Raw genomic sequence first — 24,403 nt, 5'->3', positions numbered from 1 at the left:
TGTACACAAAATGATTGAACCAGAAAAAATAAGCAAGGAATAAAATAATGACAACTAGGATTGATCAGACCTGAAAGCACCTTTTTACGAAATTGACGTGTGAACCAGTCATCGCTACACTCAATCATATTAAAAGGAATCTAGCGACCTTACTATAGAACGTCGCCACCCCAAACCCAAAGTGACGATGATAATGACAAGTACAAGGTAACGAATTCACGCCAAGTTGAACACTGTTGCATCAAACGTATAATTTTTGTAGGCGCTACAATATGCTACCTAAATGTAAGCAGTCAACTGCGTTTCTAGAAATAATGTAGTCTGTTTACTATGTACTGTATCTGTCAGTTAAGGTTTAATGACAGATAATTCATGAAGTTGATCTAAATAAGGATTTAAAACTAGTGTTCAATATGTGTTCGTTAATTCAATTTTGTATGAAAGCCGAAGGAAAACTAAATTAAGCACTTTAGTCTTGAGAGTGCATTTCAAAAGCTAGTTTCATTATTGAAACAATGTATTGTGCGGAATCGTCTAATGTTCACGTATTGTATTGTACTGGACAGGTGGTGTATTGTTACGGGAAGGAAATAAATACATTTACTAGTTAAATTCATCATCATCATCATCATCATCTCAGCCATAGGACGTCCACTGCTGAACATAGGCCTCCCCCAATGCTTTCCATGCAGCCCGGTTGGTAGCGGCCTGCGTCCAGCGCCTTTCTAGTTAAACTGCTTTAAAACTATACTAACACGTAATAGTTCTCTATTCAACAAAATATATGAGCTCAATTATAGCAGCCTTAAAATTTAGATGTTTTATTTCATCTGAAATGTTGAAGAATATTGTTCGGTCGAAAAAAAAAAAACAGCAGGTGAGATACAGGCAAAGAGCTTCCTCGTTTAAAAAAATCCCGGAATTACTTATGGGAAATCATCTGGAAGATACCAAATTGATAAGTGGGATAATTTTTTCTCCGCAAGGAGCAAGTAAATATAATTTACGTAGAATGTACGATAATAGAATTGTTAAAGTCAGAGGAATAAAGAACAAAATATTATGTTAAATAGCCATTTGCAGCGGCGACAAAATGGCGTCGCGGATGGGCGCCCCGTGAAAAATGCTAACAATAATGTGACGGTACATATTTTCATCTCAAATGAAACGAGGTTTTCTATTTCAAGTGAACACTTTGTTTCTGAGACCGTTTATAAGTTTTGCTTTGTTAAGGCAGTCTGGAATTGTAGAGATTCTAGTGTATCTTCCAAAGGCCCATCAGCTTGATTTCTAGGAAACAAGAACACTGAAAAAAATATAGCAATATTAAGTTGTTGTTTTAATAGTAGCTCAACTTTCATCAAGAGGAAACGAATTTTACGTTAGAAAGAAGATTTGTAGTAACCTCATAATTTCTGCTACTGGTTTTATATTGTTTTATAAGTTTGCAACTAACGTCTGTGTGTAAGCATTGGTACTAAAAAGTTTGGCATGAATAATAAGAATTATTAACCCAGGGCAAAGACCTTGGGTATTAAAATACCCAATGAGCCTTGAAACTTATCTAAAAGATTATCTTCTCATCTCGGAGTAGTTTTCTTTATGATTGGGCACTGACAGGTCGTAAATTGAAAAGTTCACGCGGCTGTCCCCACAAGTGCCTACTCGATTTCGTGATAACATACACCTACTCAAAGTGATGACAGCTGATTTGCCTCAGAATTAGGGTAGCCTATTTAGATAAAATGGAAATGGCGGCGTTATCGTTAGAACAGAGGCGTGTTTTTTATCCAAAATTAAAATCAGCAACGATGTTCGTGGTTGACAGAATACAGAATAATATCAATAGCTTTTTAAGTCTGTCTGTTAATTAATTTGTCCATTGGAAAAACTTATAAATAGAGGAATATTTTAATGGAATTGAATAGTGAATGTAATGAAAGGAAAACTATTTGTGAGCCTTCTTTTCATGTTCTACTAAGAGCATATTTATATGACACGCTCCATTGTAGGTATTAAATATGTCTGTTTAACTGCATCGAAGCCTATGCAATGTATTTCTTAGTTAACAACTTAGTTAATTTTTCATATTTTCCATCTTTTGCTTTTCATACACGTCACGATGAAGCATAAGCTTTGTTTTTATTTGGATTTCGACCAAATATTTTATTTATTATTTTTGTTTTTGCACAACACAAAACAATGTTTGGCGACAAGCGGGAGCTATAATGTTTAAAGGCCCAAGGCGAACGCCGATCCATCATAGACTTAATCTTGGCTACGGAAATTAAAGTCTTTGGGCCCCTTGTGATCCCGGACAAAAGTACAGTGATACCGCACTGGACCTGGCAACTTAAAACAAAAGACAATTAAGAAAATAAAAACAAAAGAAAAACAATCGTTATCATTTTTTATTTCAAATGCTAAAATTAGTGAAACCGTTTTTGTGGCCAGTCTCAGTACAAATAAATTTGGTAGTTCATCAAGTTTAGAAAGACGACATAGTGCGTCCTATGGGTCAAGATAAAAAATGAAAGAAATAGGTTAAATGAACAAAGCGCTGTCATATTATACAGTACGCTAATGTCGTGACTGAAAAATTTGCCTTAACGCTTGTACTATACAATCACAATAATCAGTTATTAAAATCAGTCCAATGTAATTGAAATTGTACTTAATTTCATGATATTTGGCAGCGGCAATGTAGCAAATTTAACAACCTAGTTAGTTAACCTCTAAATTATACCAACCGAAATACAATTCAAACAAAATGCAAGCTCCTAATTTGGACAAACTATGTTTTGGCGAACAAAATGAAACTAATTCGTGTACGAGGATGGCGAGGTAATTGGATTTGTAATATTTACTTTTCGTTTGCATTTGTTAATTAAAGAGCATTTAATTTCGGATAACGACATCGAAAATGTAGAGCTTTTTTATATCATTGAGGATTGACTTTCAATCTTTCGATGATTTTTATCTCAACTGTGAATTGACGTTTAACATAATATTTCCTGTACAAGAACAAGAACTGTCAGAATATCAAAATTATACAGATAAAAGTTATTGATTGCCTTCAGTCTACATATAAGTATGGTTTATACTAACCATAAAATTTTTAGTTTAAAGTTTCTAAAATCTCACGCTCACAAAGCGCCTTTTAATTAATTAGACGACCAATAAAAACAAATACTTTAATTCTGCGTTGTAACAAAATAAAAGTTGAAGGCAGTTAAACAGTGATTTGCCTTACGGGCTTTCCTTTGGATGCAAACCTGTGGCAAATGCTAGATTTTAATTATAAAAGTCGGAACGAAACATCATCAAAGAAATTTAAAAAAGAGCTTTCAGGAATTTGAAATAACGTTTATTTTTTACTGTGAATTTAACTGAAAATGTGAAGGTTGTAAGAATATTTGTTTTCATTTGGTTTATACTTATATTTATGTACTCAGTAGGTAACAAATAAATAAACCAATTTCTTATTATTAATTGCAAGCTTTAACTTTAAGTTTTTTTCTTACGTATTAATTGTAAAAATTCTGTTAGAATCATAGTATAATAATGATAATTAAGGATTACATCTTTTCATATTAAGTCACAAAAAATACTTGGCATTGTTGTTATTCGATGTTATTAACTTCGAAGTCAAATTAAGAAAAAACCTTAACTGAAATTAACTGATTCGTTGACTTCAAGTGGATTATTTTGCAGCTAAAATGCGCAGTTAGCTTATTTCAGTCCAGAAGGTAATTCAACGTTAAAGTTCTGCATTTACATAAAGTAGTAAAACGGTGAAATAATAAAAGTTAGGTAGTGCTTGCACTGCACATTGCACTTCGTAACCTTAAAGATCTTGCTTGGTTTTAATTCATTTTATCCGATTAAATGCAATTTCTTTGTTAATTTAACTTTGCAGTGTGTGCAAACGCTAGGGCGTTTAATAACGAAGAAGTTTGTTTTTATTTAAAAGTAGAGTTAAAATGTAAGGCTGAGTTGCACAACCCAACTTTGACAGTAACTATAACGATAAACGGTGCTTTTTGTATGGAGTTTGACAGATTTTTGACGTTCAAAGTTAGATGATGCAACTAAAATACTATTAAATTTTATCAACACACGTAAAACAGACAGTTTTATAAAAATAGTCCCAGTTAATTACAACTCATGAGATCTTTTCAATCGGCCAATTCGGTTCCATGTAGGTATTTCATACTCTGTAACTAGAAAGAGAAATGGATGGAGAATGAATAGCACAATAAAAGTATTACCTCCGTCATAATAACTGCTTAGTAGGTGCACATTAATTTTTCCAAGATACCTGAGTGATAGCGCTGGAGAAACATCAAGCAACAGCGAGTTCCATTTTTTTCGCATCAAAAAACAATTAGCGGAAAGTTAGGTTTATACATTTATTCATTTTGACGTTAGGTAGAAATGTATTTATTGTTTTAGCCAAGTGTGATCGGAGTTCATAAGCGGATTATGATGAAAGCTTTTGCTTTTAATTTATTAGGAATAATAAAAAAATGCGGACTTAAATAAAACGATAAAGTGTAAGCAATGGATCAGAATCTAGATTAAATGATGTGTTGTCTGTAACACTAACATCGTCCGTTTGTGTTGATTTTGTTCTTGTAAAATGTAATAAGATGCTTCAATTTCAGGGTCCACATTAACGTAAAAAGAGGTTTAATCCACCTTGAACTTATCCACAAAAAAGTCAAGTAAGGCAGCTACAGTGACTTGCCTAAACGATGCTTATATTACCATCGTCCTATACATTACCGTTCTAGTACACAACGATCAAAGGGGCTTAGTACGTGACTTCAGAGCAATATCCTTGTTGAGGTAAACACGTCGGGCTCTGTCGGGCTTAACCATACGTCAAGTTTGTAAGAATACCTACTTGGTATAATGATAAGTAGAGTTCAGAATTGAAAAAAAATATCGACACCATAAAGTCTATTTTTGGTTGCGCTAACGTGTTGAGTTTCGTCAATATTAAAATGGTTTTGCCAAGAGAATTTTGAGATTTGTCAAAGTTACGATTTGAAACAAATTACCTAGTACCATGAATAAATACACTTTAAATTAGTTTAAACTTAATTTCTAAATTGTGCCCACTAAGGAATTCTCCGATAAAGAAGATGATTCAAATGTTTCCTAATAATTGCATTAGTTTATTCATGTCTTTGGGAAAATTACTGAAAATTTTAATATTCTTGAATAAACAAATTCGGAGCTCTGGGTGCGCCTAAGTAAATTTTAATCTCATTCTATTATGATAGGATCATTTCGAAATATTGGATTAGGTTTTTTCCTCCGAAATGTATATTACAATGCAATCTTCTGTGCGACGCGACGTACGACATTATTATTTCTCCAAGTACTCATCATTCAGAAAGATAAGGCATAAGCGAGCTAAAGCTAGCAATTCAGTCTTACGAAAGACAAAGCCGCTTAAATGATATCTGAAGATAATTTATAATTGAGGACTAATTAGACAGGCCTCAGGCCTTCTAAAGGCCTCGACTAAGGAGGACCATTCGAAAAGGAATGAATTAGCAGGTTCTGTCTGCATTGCGAGATAAAAGGAATGTCAAATGCGACAATAATGACATCTCTTCCATTTTCAACACATAATTAATTATGGTCCACCTGAAAGGACCAGTTAAGCACCTCGATTCACACAATGAACCGCATATAAATTTTAAATAAACACTAATGTTATTAATCATTATAAATGTACCGAAAGCCGAACCCTTTTGTAAAGTTAAACTTTTGTATTAAAATAATATGAAACGAAACTTATATACACGATCAGTTAAATTTTCTATTCAAAGGCACCTTTAATGTCACTTTGAGGACCGTTTTTAAACTCAAAAGGCGAAAGCTTAAAGTTCATATCGGAAAAAAGATAAAATGGGAATTTATTTTCCTCGTAACGATGAATTATGTTTTCGTTGGGCGAAATTGTTACGTTGATAGAATGTGTGTTTTTTCTATGGCTTACTGTTTCTTTTTCGGTAATATCATTAAAGAAAAACTATGTTAATAAAATGGGAACAATCTTGTTTCGAATGTTGTTTTAAAATAATAATACAGTGGCTAACATATTTTTAGAATTGGAAACAATAGTTTATTCTAGGAGTAAAATAGTAAGACACGGGTCTTTTAACGCGACGTTTATTAATGAGTTACATTATGTACTCACGGCTTGACGTTTCGGCTGCGATGTTGCAGCCGCGAGCCGCCAGTCTGCTTGTAACCACGGCTGCAGCATCGTAGCCGAAACGTCAAGCCGTGAGTACATAATGTAACTCATTAATAAACGTCGCGTTAAGACCCGTGTCTTACTATTTTACGAGGGGCGGCTGAAAATTTCGCGGCCTAAGGTACTTAGCGATGAGTAATTAGCTTGTTACTCATATCACTAGTTGCGACACTCAGTAGTATTATAAAAAGCAATCACTAATTAAGTTTGCACTGATAGTTCAATTTCTATCGAACAAATGACATCACCATGTCCGCCGAATCTGGAGATTTGCGGAATTTCGACACCGCGCGCCGCGGACATAATTCCTCGTAAAGAAGGAAAATAGACCGAAAGACATTTTTGAAGAGATGTCATTGGTTCTTCAGGATTCTGGACCTTCATATACTATGGTTAAAAAATGGGCCCGACTATTTCAACACGGACGAGAGACCTGTGAAAACGACCCCCGCCCTGTCACGATACTGAGTGAAGGAAACGTTCAAAAGTCGAAAAAATCGTTCCGGCTGACCAAAGAATTAAATCGTGGCAGATAGCTGAAGAATATTTCTTTATGTTCGCGAGGCTATTGTACAGAAATGACGGGGGAAACTGACACGCGGATTGCTCTTTCCGCAAGACAACGCGCCCGTTCACGCCGCACGTGTTGCGAGGCCAAGCCCTGAAAGACACCGGGTTCTCAGAGATTGACCACCCACCATATAGCCAAGACCTATTACCTAGCGATATTTTCCTGTTTTTCGATTTGAAAAAGGACTTACGGGGCCGGAGATATGCAGATGACAACGAAATTAAAGCTGCGGTTGGTCGTCATTTTGAAAAAAAATTTTTTGGGTGGGTAAAAGGCATTGTATGCGAGATTTAAGAAATGTATTTCTTTTGAGGGAGATTATATTACAAAATAAAAAATAGAAACCATTTATTTTATTTCATTAAGTACCTTAGGCCGCGAAATTATCAGCCGGCCCTCGTAGTTGAAATGGAACGCGAAAGCTTTAAATATTTTATTCTAGGAGTAGGTATGCCCACAATCTTTGCCATCTTTGCCGATTCTATCCTACCATAAATCTCAGGCCTGATCGCAACCAGTAGTTTTTTATGTCTTCCATACTCATCAGCATCCTAACCCACAATTCGGGAGCTGGGCATTTTTACGACAGTCACTTGTCAACGTCTTTACTAATAATGGACCCTGGAAGTTTTCTTGAAGTAATATTCAAGGTTGGTTGATCGATGATATAACCCTACAAAGAACGGTGTTCTTACCTGGACGAAAAATTGGTTACTGTTTAAAAAAACAGATGGCTTCTGTATCCACTCAGTCGATATGAAAATTTAATGGTAAAACGTTCTAACTCCATGGGAATGCACTGATGTGCTATCGCGAATTTTCCATTACAACACACGAAACCTTTTTGTATGTAACATATTGAGGTTTAATAAACATTTATCCGTCATTATTCACTACACATCATTTTGTAACAAAATACGATTTAATATACGTTTAAGAAGGCTCCGTTAAACGTTTCTTTCACTCTTAAACCTATGTAAGTAAAACGTACTAAGTGAAATGGGTTACGCCATTTTAGGTTTCTTTAGAACACCGTAATGGATGTCGAAGTAGGTCATTTTTGATTACGAAATCTGCACAAGTCGCAGCAGTTTTTCTTCCAAAGCGACTCTTTTTTTCAGCATTTATTATGTTAAGTGGCACATGGGCCGGATAGAAAATGAGTTTTTGATGTAGTGTTGAAAACGAACAAAGTCAATTCTTACATCAAGTAGGTATAATGTTTACGAAAAAAGGGCTCAGCGATTTACTAAACTAGGTACTTCTAATAAGGATATTGTCAACTTTGGATATTGAAAGAATAAATGCTGTTCATATTTTTTTTTCAAAATGGTCCCCTTAAATCCTAATCCTAAAACCGAAATAAGTATTTTATTACATTATAACGGGTCCGCAAAGTACGGTTGTTTTCCGATTACGTATTTACCGACATGGACATTGCCGATGGTTCCAGGAAACTAATCGATATACCAGTGAACGGACGGGTTCATTGAATGGTGAACGTGCATACGTTGTTATTATAAACGGTTTGCCCAAGCCCTCCGATGTTTATGGACAAATATTTGCGCTGCTGGAAAAGGAGACATTTTTGTTGGCATAGAAATTTGGAAGGAACGGATTATTTTGTAATTTTAACGATTAATCGAAAAACGATGTTATTTTTTTGGATATCCATCGCAATATATTTCTTTCCTTTAAGGTGCTTTGCACAGTGTGGTGCAATTTGCTTCTATCATCTATCTTCAAGAACTAGTAAAAGAAAATACGAGTTCGCAGAGAAGGAATTTATCTTTTATAGAATGACCAAGAAGATTTGGTTACTTTTGATTAATTTAATTAGGAGATGTACTCGTAAGAATGTTGGATGAGCCACACTTTTCTAAATAAATAAGTATATTCTGGATACAATTTCTAGAAGTATGGTCATAAAGTAGAATAAAACAGACAGACTAATATAAACACGTAAAATGTATATTGCATACGTCTGGGTTCAGGATTCAGTGAACGCAGCATACATTTCAAATGTAAGTGCATTTTCCTATAAACAGATACTGTTAGATCAGATTGACTGAAAGATTTTGCATGGAGTAAAGTTTGTTTTAAAGATTAGGTGCTAAATTTGAGTTTCTAAAGCTTCAGAAGTTTTATGTCCAGTTATTAGTTAACTACCTAGTCTGTGGTGTTAGTTCTAGTACCTACTATTTATATCTAAGTATTTTCAACGAAAGTTCAGAATAATTAATTACACAGACGAGTCAATACATTGTTGGGATTTTATCTTTTAGGCATGGAAAATAAATAAAACTGGCGAACATAGCCTATTTTTATAAAATTCACCGTGATAAATTTTTTCCGCACATTTTTTGCATTACTGATAAATCCTGAACACTTGAAAACAAATAGGTACCTTTGTAATTTTTTGCTTATATTGTACTTTTACCTATAAATAGGTATAAAAATAGCATAGCTAATAAATTGTGTAAAAGTCCTATACCACTCCTTCCTGCTATTTTCCGGCTAAACTCGGTTAATCTGACCAATCGAACCAAAGTGTATTGATAGAATCCGTGTGTGTAGCATAGTAGCGTATGTCGTCACGTGTGAATAGCTTCACATAGGCAGTAGGTACACGTGTAGGTACTGTGTATCCCATCCCTATGTCTACAAATTGATTGCAGATTCTGAAACTTGGAAACATGTAGCTATGTAGCTTTCAAATCGGAGGAGTGATCTTTCTAGTGGTGCTTTCAATGGTGCAGGTAGCTCTATTCGGCAACCCTTTAACTGGTATACAGCAAATATTTTTCATTGGTTTTAAACCTTATGTCATCTCAATAAAGTTCAAAATATGGTGGCAACAATTAAGCCACTATCGGTAAAGTATATAAATATGAACCTGCTTTTTAGGTAATTATGTTTTATGCAGAGTACCTAAAAAGTTAAAGTACGAGTACACTTACCATTTCCGACTTAAGAAATCTTGTTCATAGCTCTTGAGTGACATACAGTAAATTAATTTAACCTCCTGCTTTTGCAACTTTAACTTTAAACACACTCCTGTAGTTTAATTATGCACGTAGTGTAATATTTGCTAAGTGTTGTACGATAAGTTTCTTGTAGACTCTGGCTCCGCTATCTCGTTGCACATTTTGCATAATATTGAACTAGCTTACATCGCCTTGTCATAACTTTGCTTGAGCAATTAAAATGGCTTTGATGAGTAGTAGTAGTAAAACTAAACGAACAGGCATTTATTCACATTTAATTAAGAAATGATGACAGAATGTGAAGGCATATCAGCGCTAGTTTAAAATGAAACATCCGCAAGGTTGCTTTCTAAAATAATTATTAATAGGTCTACGAAGTAGACACAATTCGTATTACAATAGATGTGACTCACATTCTACTCACGGGACAGCGAAGAGGTTAAAATTAATAGTAGTAACATTTTATTACAATGTAATGGATTTAAATCCATATAACTGTGCCATTCTGGCTTAAGTTCAGCATTTTTGATATAACGCCGAAGCCCTACGGAGGGATTTATATCAAAACAAAACTTCATTATTATTTACGAGCGAGGTGAACCGCATTCTTTCAAAATCACCGCGTCAGATATTTTAGGTCCAATGTCATATTCTCGGAGATAGCCCAACCAATGGTATTGGATACATTCCATTGCTGTCAGGTTTTCAACAATAGATCGCGGTGCCAAGCGCGCGGAATTCAGTCCGAGCGCGAATGCACAGACAATGGCACATACTTGCGAGATTACGACATTAATGTTTTGTAGCTAGTGCTACAGAAAGGCTTATACAACACCTGTGTAAATACCGTAGTGGCAGTATGGCCATTGGTTGTGAATGGAGAACGAAAATAAACATGGACGCTAGATTTTTTCTGTAATTCAGTTATAAGAAATCTCGATTTGAAGCTTTCGTTTGGTACATTTTGCTGTATTTCTGGAACACTATGCATATCAATAAAAACATTTACGTCATACCATCCTATTTTTGCTATAACTCAGTGGCGAGTCAGAGTCACGAGATGAAAGTGTTTCGGGATACAGGTCATTGTGCCATGACGACATATGACAAACCTAACTCAACTTTTCAACCTGATACAAGAATGATAAACGTTGATATAATAGAATGCGAGATATATTTAGGGTAAATGGGGGCACGCTGAAAACTTTAATGCGTTGCTAGAATATGTATAATACAATAATATTCTAGGACGCTCGTGTAAGACTTTAGACCATAGCTAATAGACGAATTAATGTTATACAGCTAGCGTAATAAACGAAATAGCGTGTGTAAATACCAGTAGCAGGTATAAAAATACATTAGCAATAAAAATATACATAGGTATGATTGAATACAATGCCGATGGCTAGTTAGTTCGATAACGATGGTTTTTCACGCTACACTAATCAAATCAAAGTAAATATACATCTGTGATAGTTAAAATGTATATTAACAGTCAGCAGTAATTAATATACATGCTCACTTAACTTTCTCCTAAGAAAATATTAATGAATTACCTTCCTAAATACGATTCAATTAAAATAAAAGCGTGTTTCAGGAACTGCCTCATTTAGTCAATTAGAGGAAAAACAACTTTGACGAACGTAAAATTCAGAAACACCCATATTACTTACGTTTTCCGCGAAATAAAGAGATAAACGTTCGAATTTACGGTTGACAAAAACGACTACGTTTTTTCAACGCTCGTCAATTTAAAAGACCTGAAAAATTCGGGCGGATTTAAAGCAGCTGAGCACTAAAATGCCGGTGTGGTTTGCGGGTAGCGAACACGACAAAGGCGGGCCACGGGTTGATCCTGGCGAGCTTGTTTTATAGGCGCCTAAGTAAACCACATCCCAAAGTGCATTATAGAGTGCAGTAACTATGGAATACTTAATACAAAAGTAGACAGGATATTTCCTCTTTTTACGACAGTTCACTCTTAACATAGAGATTTTTTTCCGGACCATCATACCATTTAAAATAGTAAGACACGGGTCTGAACGCGACGTTTATTAAATGAGTTACATTATGTACTCACGGCTTGACCCGTGTCTTACTATTTTAATTGAAATGGAACGCGAAAGTTTAAAATCTTACAGTCCCAAACGGAACTATTTCCACCTCTCTCGTTCCCACCACTGCAACTCCTGTGTAGCCAGGATCTACAGTTTGACCGCCAATAAAACCCAACCAGTGAAGGTCAAGTTTGTCACGGGGGAAAGTTAAACTGTCATTGGACGCACAACGAATTTAATCAGAAAAATATAGGAGGAGTTCGATTTTGTCTAGTCCCAAAGTAAGCAGAGCTTACAATTATGGTGATTGGCATAATATTATTAGAAGCCGCAACGACAACCTGCGTTACAGTGTGGTAGCCGACACATTATCCCGATCAGCGTTGAATCCAAATCTATAACACATAACATTACTTATGATTATGCCACTTAGTAGGTACAGAGACTAGACTCAATTAAGTCTAAATAGACTACGAGCAACATAGATCATAATACGCGAATGTAGAGAAACAACAGTCAATTTGTTATAATAATCTAGTCGTAAAATCAAAACTATTTAGTGACCTGAAAATCACATACAATATTAATTGTGTTGTTGGCTTTTCGGGTAGCTCTGAATAGACTCTTGGTAAGGTTCGCTACAATGTTACCAAGGGCCAAGCTTTGAACTATTTATTGATCAAAGGCAATGTTAAAGCCAATTTAGCTTTGAGAGAGCGCTTACGTAGCTATACTAGATTGAAGAATACTGATTTTAATGAATTCGAAAAGCAATGTGTGTTGTGGTCTCTTTGCATTTGATTTATTTTCTCATTTTGTCGACTGGCTTTTTCTTCCTGACTCACGTGAATTTCAGTTAAAACATCAACAGTTTTAGGCTGTCAAACTCAAAATCCTTTATTGCTTCCAAGGTCATAACTCATAATCTGAAGCTTGAGCAAAGCTCTTTTCAGTATGTCAGGCAGGTCAATCATGTTCGATTTAAATGGCCTCAGTTCAAGAATAGTTAAGATAATACAGGATATCTATATGTTTGAAATAGTGGGATATTCAAATAAAGTGACTATCATAAAATATTTTACACTAGCTTTCCGCCCGCGGCTTTGACCGCGTGAAATTTTGTCTGTCACAGAAAAACAATATCGCGCGCGTATTTGCTCACCGTTTAGACCTACCCTGGACTACGACAAACATTTTAAAACCAAAATCAGCTCAATCGGCCGAGCCGTTCTCAAGTTTTAATCAGACTAACGAACATCAATTCATTTTTATTTACAAGAAAGACAAGACAAGACAAGAAGATTACCATTATGTGTTGGGTTTGCAAAAATGAAAGCTTTCATCTTGACAAGCTCTTTAAAGCTGGCATGTACAAAGCAGGTATTAAATGAATATAACACAACTTGTAAGCACGCTTCACATTTTGCCAGATTAGATAATCCTTTCAATTTCATCATGCATTATCAGGTACTTTCTGATGACTCGTATTTTATTATGAACGACGCTGATAACGTATCGTGTAGTAATGATATCGTTAATATCGTAACTATTATCAAAAATGTTCGTGTCATTTCAGCGATAACAACAGACATCTTCAATTTGTTCCACATTACAGTTTTCTCTTTTCTAAGAATAAAAATTGATAACATTTTTGTAGGCCCTAACTTAAGCTGATACGTTGCCTCTATTTTGGTACTTATTCGACATCAATGTTAGGGCCTGTTACATTTTACAACATCCAATTTTATTCTCTGCGACATCAATTTGATTTCCAATATTGATATTTATAGCCTTGAAACTGTAGCTAGTAAATGCTACCAGTTGCTACCATTTGAATCCTATAGCTTACAAACATGGTGCACCATGAAACGAGGGATTTATGGAATTTAATTACTGTACGTGTTGGTTTATACTCTATGGGAAGACCGTGCTCTGCATTAAGCTGTTTGTACAGTCGAGGGCGCATCAAGCTTAACATAATGGAATCTTATGTTGTTGCAATAGTTGTTATTTTACAAGAGAATTGTATAAAATGCTGTACATTAAAATAAGCTTACCTTATGTGATATGTTTAGCTTTGAGTCCATAGCGGTTTAGTCTAAAGGGTTTTAAGAAATTATACCTGTTCCAAACTGCTTTCGAATAGTAACAATTTTCTAGTATTATATCCAATAGCTATTTGAAATCATTACACTCTTGTTTAAAGTTTAAACAGCATGAGGTCCAAAACTAACTGTTGCTAATGAAATGTTCGAAATCCACTTAGTTAGTACTGTAGAGGTTTATGGTGCTTCCTTTGGTTGTTGCCTTTAGTTTTAAGCTCAGAGTTAAGAGTAATCCTGTACTTAACATGTCACACACCACTGGAGACGACAGCATATCAAACTAAACTAAATAGTTTCTTGCAAAATAGCCTCTATTACTAAAGACATAAGAGAGCGCCACCGTGTTTAGTTGGACGTGCCGTTGTCTGTATTTGTAATGTCATTAATCTTACTTTGACAAGTCAGCTACTATGGTAATTTATCAATTCACTGCTCATTAAAGTTATGAATGTAGGTCGACAATATGTTATGTGTAAGTAAGATTGACAGTTTCGATCTTTATCAGCGTTTGGTTCATTGTTAAAAGGAGTAACTGTTGCTCGATGATATAAATATTAATTTTTATCTATACTTACCTAATCTTATATCCACATTTATCTATTAAAGCATCGTTATCTAGTCACAAAAGTAAAAACTACGTTTATTTATATTTTTTTAAATATTTTTAGCAATTTGTTTTTTCACACATTACTAATAGTCTTGTTAGCCCCTCGAACTGAGCTAAACATGCTTGTGTCATGTTGTGTAAAAAGTACCTACCTATTTAGCTAATATGTTCACAGTAATAATAATAGTTGCAGCACGATTAGACTGTATAATAATTAAAATAACGACGAATGGATCGGAAAACATTTCTTGTTTTTTTTTTTTTTTTAGAAGTAGGTACGTAAATTAACCCAAATTATATTTTTGCCAGACTTCGCTCGACCGAATTTAAATTTTCATTTATCGAGTTTCTTTGTTTAAGTACATTATTTATAGATGGTTACTAATGATGTCTTTTACCCCGAAAATAAACCCTACTCTTGTATCTTTGAATAATTGAAGAAAGGCGAAAAACATTGATCGAATTGGATCGATTCCAAATTTCCGGAAAAATCTTTGAAAATCTGGTTACCTACGTGTAAACTGAAATAAAACTTTGTATAGCAGCCTCATAGATTATGTACGAGCAAGATTTGAATAATTATAGGAGAGAAAATTAAACTGTTATGCCACAGGGCTAGTAATTATTCAAATACTTCTTATTCAATTAACTGTCTGTTCATTTAAATATTAACTATCAACTGTGTTATCTCTTTTATGGAAACTCAGCCATCTGAGTGTAATAGAGTTGTATTACAAGGAAGGTGTATAATAATATTTGCTGAATAATTCAACCATTTTCTAGAAACGAGTAAAATAATAAGATAATCTAAGTAAATAAAATTAGACGCTCAAGGTACTTTAAGTACCTAATACTTGTTAAATACTTGTTTGTACAAACGTTTTTGAATAAATTAACAACAGTTTTAAGTTGGAAGAATATCCAAGAAGCCTGATGCTTTGGAAGTAGGTAAAGTCTACGTGTTCAAAGGTCTTTGAAGATTGCAGCACCTCAGAAGGAGAAGTGCACTGGTGTGAAGTGGCCACACTTGTGGCAAAAGTACTTGTCGCATGATCAGAGCATAGTGCCCACTCTGGACTTGCTAACGTATAATAGCTTACTTTGAGGAATTTGATTTTCTTTTGTTGAATACAGGCGTCCCTACATTCATAGAGTTGTAATAACAAAGGAGCGTGAAATACATCGCAAAAAAGGCAGTTATTAGTTCTTGAAAAAAACTAAGCAGAGTAAGCAAATCTTGCGCTGGAAACGGTTGAAAAGAGAATAAAAACTTTACCTCCGGTTCTAAATTGAGATTTTTAGCATGAACGTGCTCAAATGGCTGATCAGAATCAGTTTGATAAAACTCACAGGATAAAAATGTGTCTTTCATTTCTTGGAACCTTTTTAGTTCACAGGTTAGGTACTTGTTATTCCTATCTGATCTATACATTTTGTATAGTTGTATGGTTTTTAGTTCTTCAGTTATAGGGATTTCAAATAGGCATAGTTAATCAAATATTGATAGAAGTAATAGAAACAGTGAATTGAGTAGAAATAAAGCTTGCCTATTTAGATTGATACAGGCTCTGATCTGAACGGTAAATAGAGGATTTCTGAAAATTAAATAGGATTGCGGTATGTTCTTGTATTTAATTTAATAACTAACAACCATATTCCGAATCAATGGGTTTATGTTTATTATCACGATAAGTAATAAGTTAATTTAAAATGTCAAACATAATCAGTCGGAGTATCTACAACTCATTTTGATTCAAGCTATTCAATTTTAATTCAAGCATCTGATAAGATATTATTACAATTGACTGAGGGGTATAGGGACTTTAGACTAGGGGAATCAGGCAATAATAATATATTCCTGAGAATATTTCGAAGAACTGTTCCAATTTATTTAAATTACATTATGAAACTATAATGGAATTGAATGTATTCGTTTCTAAATAGGGAAAATCAATCTGATAAGTACCTATTTAAATGAAAATTGATTTCAGTTGCATATAATATGGCTTTCGATATTAATTAAAAGAAAAATAACATTGTAGGTATACGATTGTAGTCGGGCCCAGTTGTCAAGTAAATTAATATTCGGCTGTCTATAAAGTAGGCATTGTTAAGAATACGGGTAGTTTTTGATATGAAGCAAAACATAAAAAAATTGCTACAATGCAACGGGGCCCGACAAATCCAGTAAAGTGTAACCAGCCTAAAAGCTTTTAAATAAAAATCTAAAGAGATATTATTAATAAATAGAAAATTAACCTTTTCGATAGACGAAACTCTGATGTTTTTGTCCTGCAAAAGAAAATGTGGTTAATGTAAAATTATCCTACATCCTAACAGAATCCTAAATGTATCACTTAGGTTGAAGATTGTAATACTTATTCATTCAATATAATCTTGCTTCTTTTCAATAAAGACTACTATTCTCTTCTTTATGAAGAAAGCAGTCTTCAGCATAAGAGTATTTTCGTTCAAAGAGAATTATAAACGTGCTGTAAAGAGTCTTGCGCCTGACGCACGGTGGTCTGTGTTAACGCGCATTTATCTTGGCAGTTTCACAACTACCATTAATTAAATTTTTAGTATTATTTACTTAGGGAACCTTTATTTCGAGATTAACTACACTATGGTGTATCATTTCTTAGAATTCTGCACAGTGTTGGATGTTATCAAAGACTACTATAATTCCACAAAGTAAACAAATAATTAAGATTTTCGTGGTAAGGGTAAAATTACTTGCGACTTATAAACTGCCTTTGTAGCATTAGATATTCCAAGAAGGAATAATTTTCCCAAAATTACTTTCTTAGAAAATTACGCTTATTTTATTTCGTTATAATAAAATATGATATCAGCAAGATATGAAATACCTAATGGAGTGTATTATTGTACATAATATTTTATGGTTAAAGTCTGCGTAGTCATGATTTTTGACACGTGCAATACGCATGAGCACAGAAAAATATTAATATTTTATTAGAACGAAAAAACAAATACGGAAAACGTGTCTTATGTTAGTAAAACGTATAAATATGTATAGAGCTTCGAATATACTGTATTGTGTATGTGATTTCGTGTAAATTTCATTGTGTGTATGATTAGATATACTGTAAGTAATAAGCACCCTTCAAAAAATACATCCGAGCCGTCAGAGTCGCTGCGCGGCAGAATGAGCTTAGGCAAGACCATCCCCTTCTTCCGGCGGCCTCTGATGCCGGAGGGCGCGGGCCACTGCAGCTCCGTGATGGCCATCGGGCTGTGCGGGCTGAGGATGGTCAGCCGACGCTCTGGTGGTGGAAGGCTCAGCTGCTGCAGCGCACGACGCTCAGTACTCGCGAAGAGACCGCGCCGCTTCTCAGCATTCCCCATGTCCTCACCAGACAGCGCTCGCCGAGCCGGCAGACCACGAGTCTCCCGCACGTCTCGCTCGCTCGCCGTCAAGAACGAACTCCTGTGAGTTCGCACAGACGTGCACGAGCTCGCGGGCCGGGCAGGAGACGTATCTTTACTTGGACGGAGACTCTCCATTGAACGAGCAGTTTCGACTCGCGCGGCAGCCAGATACTGGCCAGTTGTGACCTTGGTCTGGGCCACCTCGCATTCTTCTTGACTCGAGCTAGACGTGCCGCTCCGCGAAAACGTGCTTGCTTTCGACACAAAACTCCTGTCGCTGTACTGCGCTGTCGATATACTAGAGCAGGTGTTCGTTTCGGCCGACTCGGACGAGGCTTGTTGACGTACACATGTCTCCTCTAATGAGGAGTGTTGCACCACTCGCGCGTTCAGTGTTGCAAAGGCCGCTAGATTAGGCCTTCGGCTCTTTCGCTCATCATCTTCTTCCTCCATTTTGATTTTTAGGTTTTTAACTTAGCACTAACGGATGCACAACACTATTCATTACACAATTTCCTTTCAATAGATTTATTTCATTCTTATAAATTTTAGCTTATTATAACATAAAATAAGGAACACTGGACACAGTCTTTATCACTCTTAGAAGCCACCACACTTGTCTTTCAACAGAACATCTGAAACAAAAACGCATTTATTAAAGTTACAATTTAAGAGACACGTTGACGAGTAACGCGAAGACACGATTGATGAGGTGTGATTCTGTTTAATGGTAATTAAGTATCTCGAACGACAATTTCGTATTTGGTAGTATGTGTTTTTGTTTAAGTTTTGTTTAGTCATTCTATTAACTGAAAGCCTTAACGACGTTTGTTAGTGTGTAACAAAATAATCTTATTACATTCAGTTTGCTGCCTTGGAATCCAGAGCTAGCTGTCCTGCTTGGTTTGCGCAGTCTGTGAGGGCTTGCATCTGAGAGGCGTTGAGTCCGGTCGCTTTCACCCGGACGTCAGCGCTCTTCTGGTGTTCCGAGCTCTCACTGCTGGACTCCATCCTCTTCGTTGTCTCATTACCATGCTCATCAATAAATGTGTGCTCCTCAAACTCCTCCTCATAGCTTTCCTGGTAGCTTTCACGGAACTCCTGTCTCGCTTGAATGGTAACCTTCTCTGTGGTCTGCTTTTGCTGGATCATCTCATCCATTGTCTTCTTGACCAGCTGTTGGCCAGCAGCGAGTGTCGTTTGCTCAGACATGTTGATTTAGTTATATCTAGAAATACACGAAATAAAGACAATGTAATTGATACCACGAAAAATAGTTCCTACCTATGACAAATAGAACAGAAAGTAGAAAGTTATTCGACATGATGCATATGTAATTCAGTAGCTCGGTTTGATAGGAATGGATAGTTGGCGGCAAGCCAGAACGAATGTTTGGGCCGCATTTAAATTTACGCTGTTAGAGAATCGGTCGGTATCCGAGACACTTGGGCAATTCAATATTGTTGAGCGCAAACGGTGGAAAGCATAAAAAAGTAATACAGCGTTAACAATAAAATGCAGCTGGTGAACTCAATTTAGTGGGAATCACACTCTTTGTGAAGGTATTCTGAAACATTTTGCGGCAGAGTCCTTTCGAATGCCTGCGACATTCCGGAAATTTCTATTCGCCGTTGCAATATTGTTGTATTGTACGAGTAGGTTCTACTTAATTATACCTACCCGTACTAAATAACTAGCATTGTCAAGAAATAGTTGAAATGTTTACTGTATTTTTGTTTAAAAAGTTGACTGCTTATAATATTGGTATTTGCAGATAAATTCTCATTTCGAACGTACTTCTTTCTTAATAATATATTATTTAATTTTATATTATTTAATAATGGATAATTACAATTATTATTATTCAAATGATATACACGTGTCTGCCAGTATATAGCATGTTTATCTCAAGGCAAGTTCTAAAAGACAATAAGATTCTCATACTATTATAAACGTTCCGAATACCTGTGTATACTTGACCTATATAGCTAATGCCTACGGGCTTCAGGTTTCCTTTGCAAATAGTTCGAGCAAAGCTAGAATATTAATAACTTTGTTTCTAATTGGACTGAATTGTTGTTAGTTAATGATAAACCGAACGATGGTGAAACATAAAACCTCGGACATAAAAGCTAATAATTACACCAAATCTCATTTAAAATGATATTGATATTTAATAACTATTCATATTTGATTCGCCCAATGTGAATTGCCATTGGAATTATAATAAAACAGTATTTAATTAAACAATAACAAATAAACGTGTCGAATGTCCAGAGAATAATTGAGTAATTATTGTGAAATATACGTTACGGAAAATGAGATAAATAAAATATTAAAGCGTGAATAAATACCTTAGGTTACGACGGGAAAAGGGAAATCCTTAAATTTGCGTATGCACTTTATAATTTTCTGGATTTATTCCAGTAGATGTTTTCGCGTGGAAGCTTGCGCGTGGACTGGCGGGTGGGGACGGCGTGTCGCTTTGTTTCCTTCGGGAGCTTTGCGTAGGCGCAGCCGCTGCGTGCGCATACGATGACTTGCTCGGATTTATTATACATCTGTCTTGGCAAATTAACTAAGTCCGTTAATTAATTTGACATCTCTGATTGAATGTGCTATAAATATTAAACCGTACCAAAACAGCAATTTGCGTTGTGATTTATTTACCACGAAATCTGTTTCCTTGTTCATAAAGTATGAACTTCAGCACATAACTGGCTGGATAATCGGCGCATCGTTCATATGGAGCCCACTTTAGCGACAAATGGCGCCCATTTTGAAAGCTGAATAAATTGTCGAGGCTGAAAATAGCCGTATGCGTCAGTAGACCGAGAATCACGAAGCGATGACTCCGAGATGGGGGGCGATAAACATGTTACGATATGAATAATGATTGGCATAGCTCCCTGGGCGTAGGGTCTCCATTTTTCATACCAAGCGGAGATTCTTTATCCATGCATCCCATTGTTTTCTTTTGTCTTTGAGTTCAATTTCGTGTAAAATAAACAGAGAAGCACTGAACCTAATAAAATATTCAAGATGTATTTTGACAAGTATTTATAGTAAATTAATTTCTTACACTTTTTATCAAATGTTCGCCTCATAATAATTTTAAATTGATGATAGCTTATTATATTGATTAAAGCTGTTGTTGGGAACCGATGGTGGACCAACTTTTTTTTAATATTATTGTCTATGCTTTTTTATTATTTTATACCTTTTGTTTTTTAAGTTTGAAGTTTATGTTTTTGATAGCCGTCTGGGCATTTTATGCAAGAATAAACCTACGGCGTCCACCACAGCTGTCCTGAATAATCGTATTATTATATGACTCCTATCTCTGAGTCATTTTATTCGGGCTGCACCGTGAGTGCCCACACGCTATCGAGACAGCCGTGTGTCAGAATTATTTGGAAACAGAGGATAAATTCGAGCTTATTCATTCGCAATAATACACAAAACGCCCGTGACGTCACATTACGAATTCAACGCCTTCAGAATGTTTCCGTATGTTTCTGGAATGCTACTTTTAAATTTAGTCCCAAAGCATTATGGCGACGTCGGTTATTCTGTTTAGGAATAATGAACGTGACAAAAAGATCCCTATGGGCTTGAACTTTTTGGTATTTGGATTGGTCTCCATAAAGAAAATCATACTTTGAAAATAAGGGCTGATTTTTCAACCGCTGGTTAACTTTTAACTGAAGAATAAGTTTGGCACAGTGACAGTTTCAGTATGGAAAATAATTATGTCAAAGTTACAAGGTTATTCTTCAGTTAAAAGATATCTGACGATTGAAAAATCAGCCCTAAGAGATTTAAATTAATTAATACTACCGTGAATTTTTGGCATCATTATTTCAACATTTGAACATCTGAAAGTGCAAGTAGGTTAACAGATGATTATTCATACGGCTTTCACAAATGATATAAGAAGAATTTGGTATACTTATTAAGAGAGATTTATTCCTATTTTCCTTTCGTCGAAAGCGAATAATATTTACGGTTCTTCATATAATATTCAGGAGATGAGCAAAGAAAGATTCTAAGGTCTGACGATCGAATTATAAAAACATTTGCGCCAGACATTAAATAACATAGATAAGTTAAGTACGAGTATAGTTTTAAGATGTATTACGTCACACATTAACGCCCGTATTCACAAACGATGCTTGCTTAAGTGAAGCAGCAAATCGAACGCACAGCGTTGGATAGAGCTCTGTGATTGGTTCATATTATGTCACTCTGTGCGTTCACGCGTACTGTGAGACCTCATAGTAATGTTTGTGAATACGGCTGCTAACCTTCTTATCTACAAGGGGATCGAATTTGTGAAGTGATGTTTAAACGGTTTTATAAATCAATCAAGAACTTCTGCGAAGTCGAATTATTAAGTGGACATGTTTGTGAAGGCACCGAAAACTTTTAACGAGTAAATACTCAACATCTCGAGTTAATTCAATTTCAATACACATGCAATAATAAAGTTTTTTAGATTTATTTATTGCAAAATCGCACCTATTAAAATACACAAGATGCTTCAATATTAAAGATGTATCTAATCATCGATACCTACAAAACCAGTGTACGTAAGTGGAACTAATTGAAAAAATACTTTACTATGAGACTGTTTGCAGCTTTTATAACAAGCACTAGTTCTTTTTAGATCCGACATAAAACGGTACATTACTATTATTGATTTAATATTATATTAACACAATCATTTAGACTGGTGTTAATAAAGAAGGGTATACCCATTTGGTACTCTATCGCCCGTATTCACAAACGATGCTTGCTTAAGTGAAGCAGCACATCGAACACACAGCGTTGAATAGAGCTCTGTGATTGGTTCGTGTGTCTCCCTGTGCGTCCATGCGCACTGTGAGACCTCATAGTAATATTTATACGGGCGTATGACTGCGTAATGTGTGTGTGTGTGTAAAGTGTGAGTATAGTTTAAAGTACGGATGACAACACAGCGCCATCTTATGTACTTTGAATTAGATGCTATTTTGCAACTAAATCTGTGGCTTGATGTGCTGTCGACTGTACACCATTAGGTTAATCCCTTATCCGTCAAAGCAGATAGATCCAGTCGAGGCTCCAGCTACAAAGCCCAGCACGAAAACCGTGATATAAGCTGTCACCAGCCAAAACAATTGAGATAAATCATTGTACACCATAATGCTTGTAAATAGAGCACATTATTGATGGTGCTATTTATTTGTTGCATAATTATAATCGTGGGTACTGTTTACTTAAGGGTTAGAGTAGCGTCAGAGAATACGTTAGCTTTCCTATTGGAGATTGAATTTTAGGATTTGCCAGGAATGGAAACATTTCCAATAATATTTACTTCACTTTATTACGTCACTCTCACACGAGTGTAACTGTCAATAGACCCGAAAATACGAAAAATGCGTTAAGCTGGACTTACACGGTCAGCTAGACGATTGAACTCTATCTACATCCAAAATTTACCGTGAGTGCGAAATCTCAAGTTGAAATTCATTGTACAGTCGACAACACGTCAACGTAAACACTGTGGTATCTTACACAGTTGCGATAAGGGCGACTTTGCAACGAAAATGAGCCTGATGTGCTGTCGTCTGTACAATGTCAGTTTACATCAGTTCAACTGATCAGTTTAACTGACCGTGAATGTCGCTTTAGAGAGTAGCCTCGAATACAGGTCTAGAAACTTCTTAATTACATTTAAAATCTATTTCAGTGTAGATGTAGAGTCCAATGATTTATGTAACAATGCCAAGAAAGTAACCCAGTCGTTCAAATTAATTATCGTTACTGATTCAATTTGTCAGCATGTTCGCACGTTCATTTAAATTAACTGCATGAGTAGAAATACATGTTAGAACGATTACATCACTGATACCTAGATAGAAACCTAATTACAGGATTTTCGTTATTTATTTAATTAAATAGGTAGATAGAAAGGTACATAGAGTTGTTGTTATGAATATGAGTTATTCTCAAAAGTCTGACCTAGATTTTTTTTTTTTATTTTCATAAAATTACAATGTAATAATGCTGTTTTCTCGGGCTATGCTTTAATGCTGATTAATCGGCTGTTCGCTACCAAGCCACGTAATTTTACTACAATACTGTACTAATTAATGTTATAATGAGATCAATTAAACTTTCATCAAGTTTTATGAATGAAAGAGATTTTCTGATAAATTATCCATTGTTTTGATTACATCTTTTATATTGAACAAACTCTGTTGTAACACTTTGTTTTCTTTAAAAACACCAGCAGCGAATTCCGCGGTATTTTAAAAATGGAAAAAATAATTGTTAGCTATAATAAAATTTGTGTAATTGAGTATTTACTCAATTACAGTGACCTTCTAATACACTGCCCATCGAAATTTATTTTTTGTTA

At 35.3% G+C, this 24,403-nt stretch overlaps 2 protein-coding genes across 7 annotated transcripts in view; both read right to left on the bottom strand.

The window, feature by feature from the left end:
* Positions 1-24,403, bottom strand: part of LOC135088579 (3',5'-cyclic-AMP phosphodiesterase) — a 474,744-nt gene that overhangs the window by 146,725 nt on the left and 303,616 nt on the right. For 2 of the 6 annotated variants that reach the window (XM_063983430.1, XM_063983432.1), the window contains exons 1-2: positions 17,729-18,450; positions 16,864-16,896 (exon numbers count right to left, since the gene is read on the bottom strand). The exons of 3 other annotated variants lie outside the window; for them this stretch is intronic. In XM_063983430.1, the coding sequence (XP_063839500.1) occupies positions 16,864-16,896; positions 17,729-18,450 (755 nt within the window). Of the gene's footprint in view, positions 1-16,863; positions 16,897-17,728; positions 18,451-24,403 lie in introns of those variants that run through there. One more of the 6 variants, XM_063983431.1, reaches the window with a different exon arrangement.
* LOC135088606 (uncharacterized) lies at positions 18,510-20,487 on the bottom strand. Its single transcript, XM_063983513.1, has 3 exons — positions 20,352-20,487; positions 18,857-19,225; positions 18,510-18,632 (listed from the first exon to the last, which is right to left on the bottom strand). The coding sequence occupies exon 2, from the start codon at positions 19,207-19,209 to the stop codon at positions 18,859-18,861; it is 351 nt and encodes a 116-aa protein (XP_063839583.1). The 5' UTR covers positions 19,210-19,225; positions 20,352-20,487; the 3' UTR covers positions 18,510-18,632; positions 18,857-18,858.

Source organism: Ostrinia nubilalis, chromosome 4 (genome assembly GCF_963855985.1).
Source record: "Ostrinia nubilalis chromosome 4, ilOstNubi1.1, whole genome shotgun sequence".
In the NCBI taxonomy this organism is placed as follows: Eukaryota; Metazoa; Arthropoda; class Insecta; order Lepidoptera; family Crambidae; genus Ostrinia; species Ostrinia nubilalis.
The sequence above is the reverse complement of the archived record's forward strand: the minus strand, read 5'-3'. Positions and strand labels throughout refer to the sequence as shown.

Coding starts and splice junctions, on each gene's coding strand:
- LOC135088606 (XM_063983513.1), bottom strand. CDS start 19,209: ATGTCTGAGCAAACGACACTCGCTGCTGGCCAACAGCTGGTCAAGAAG.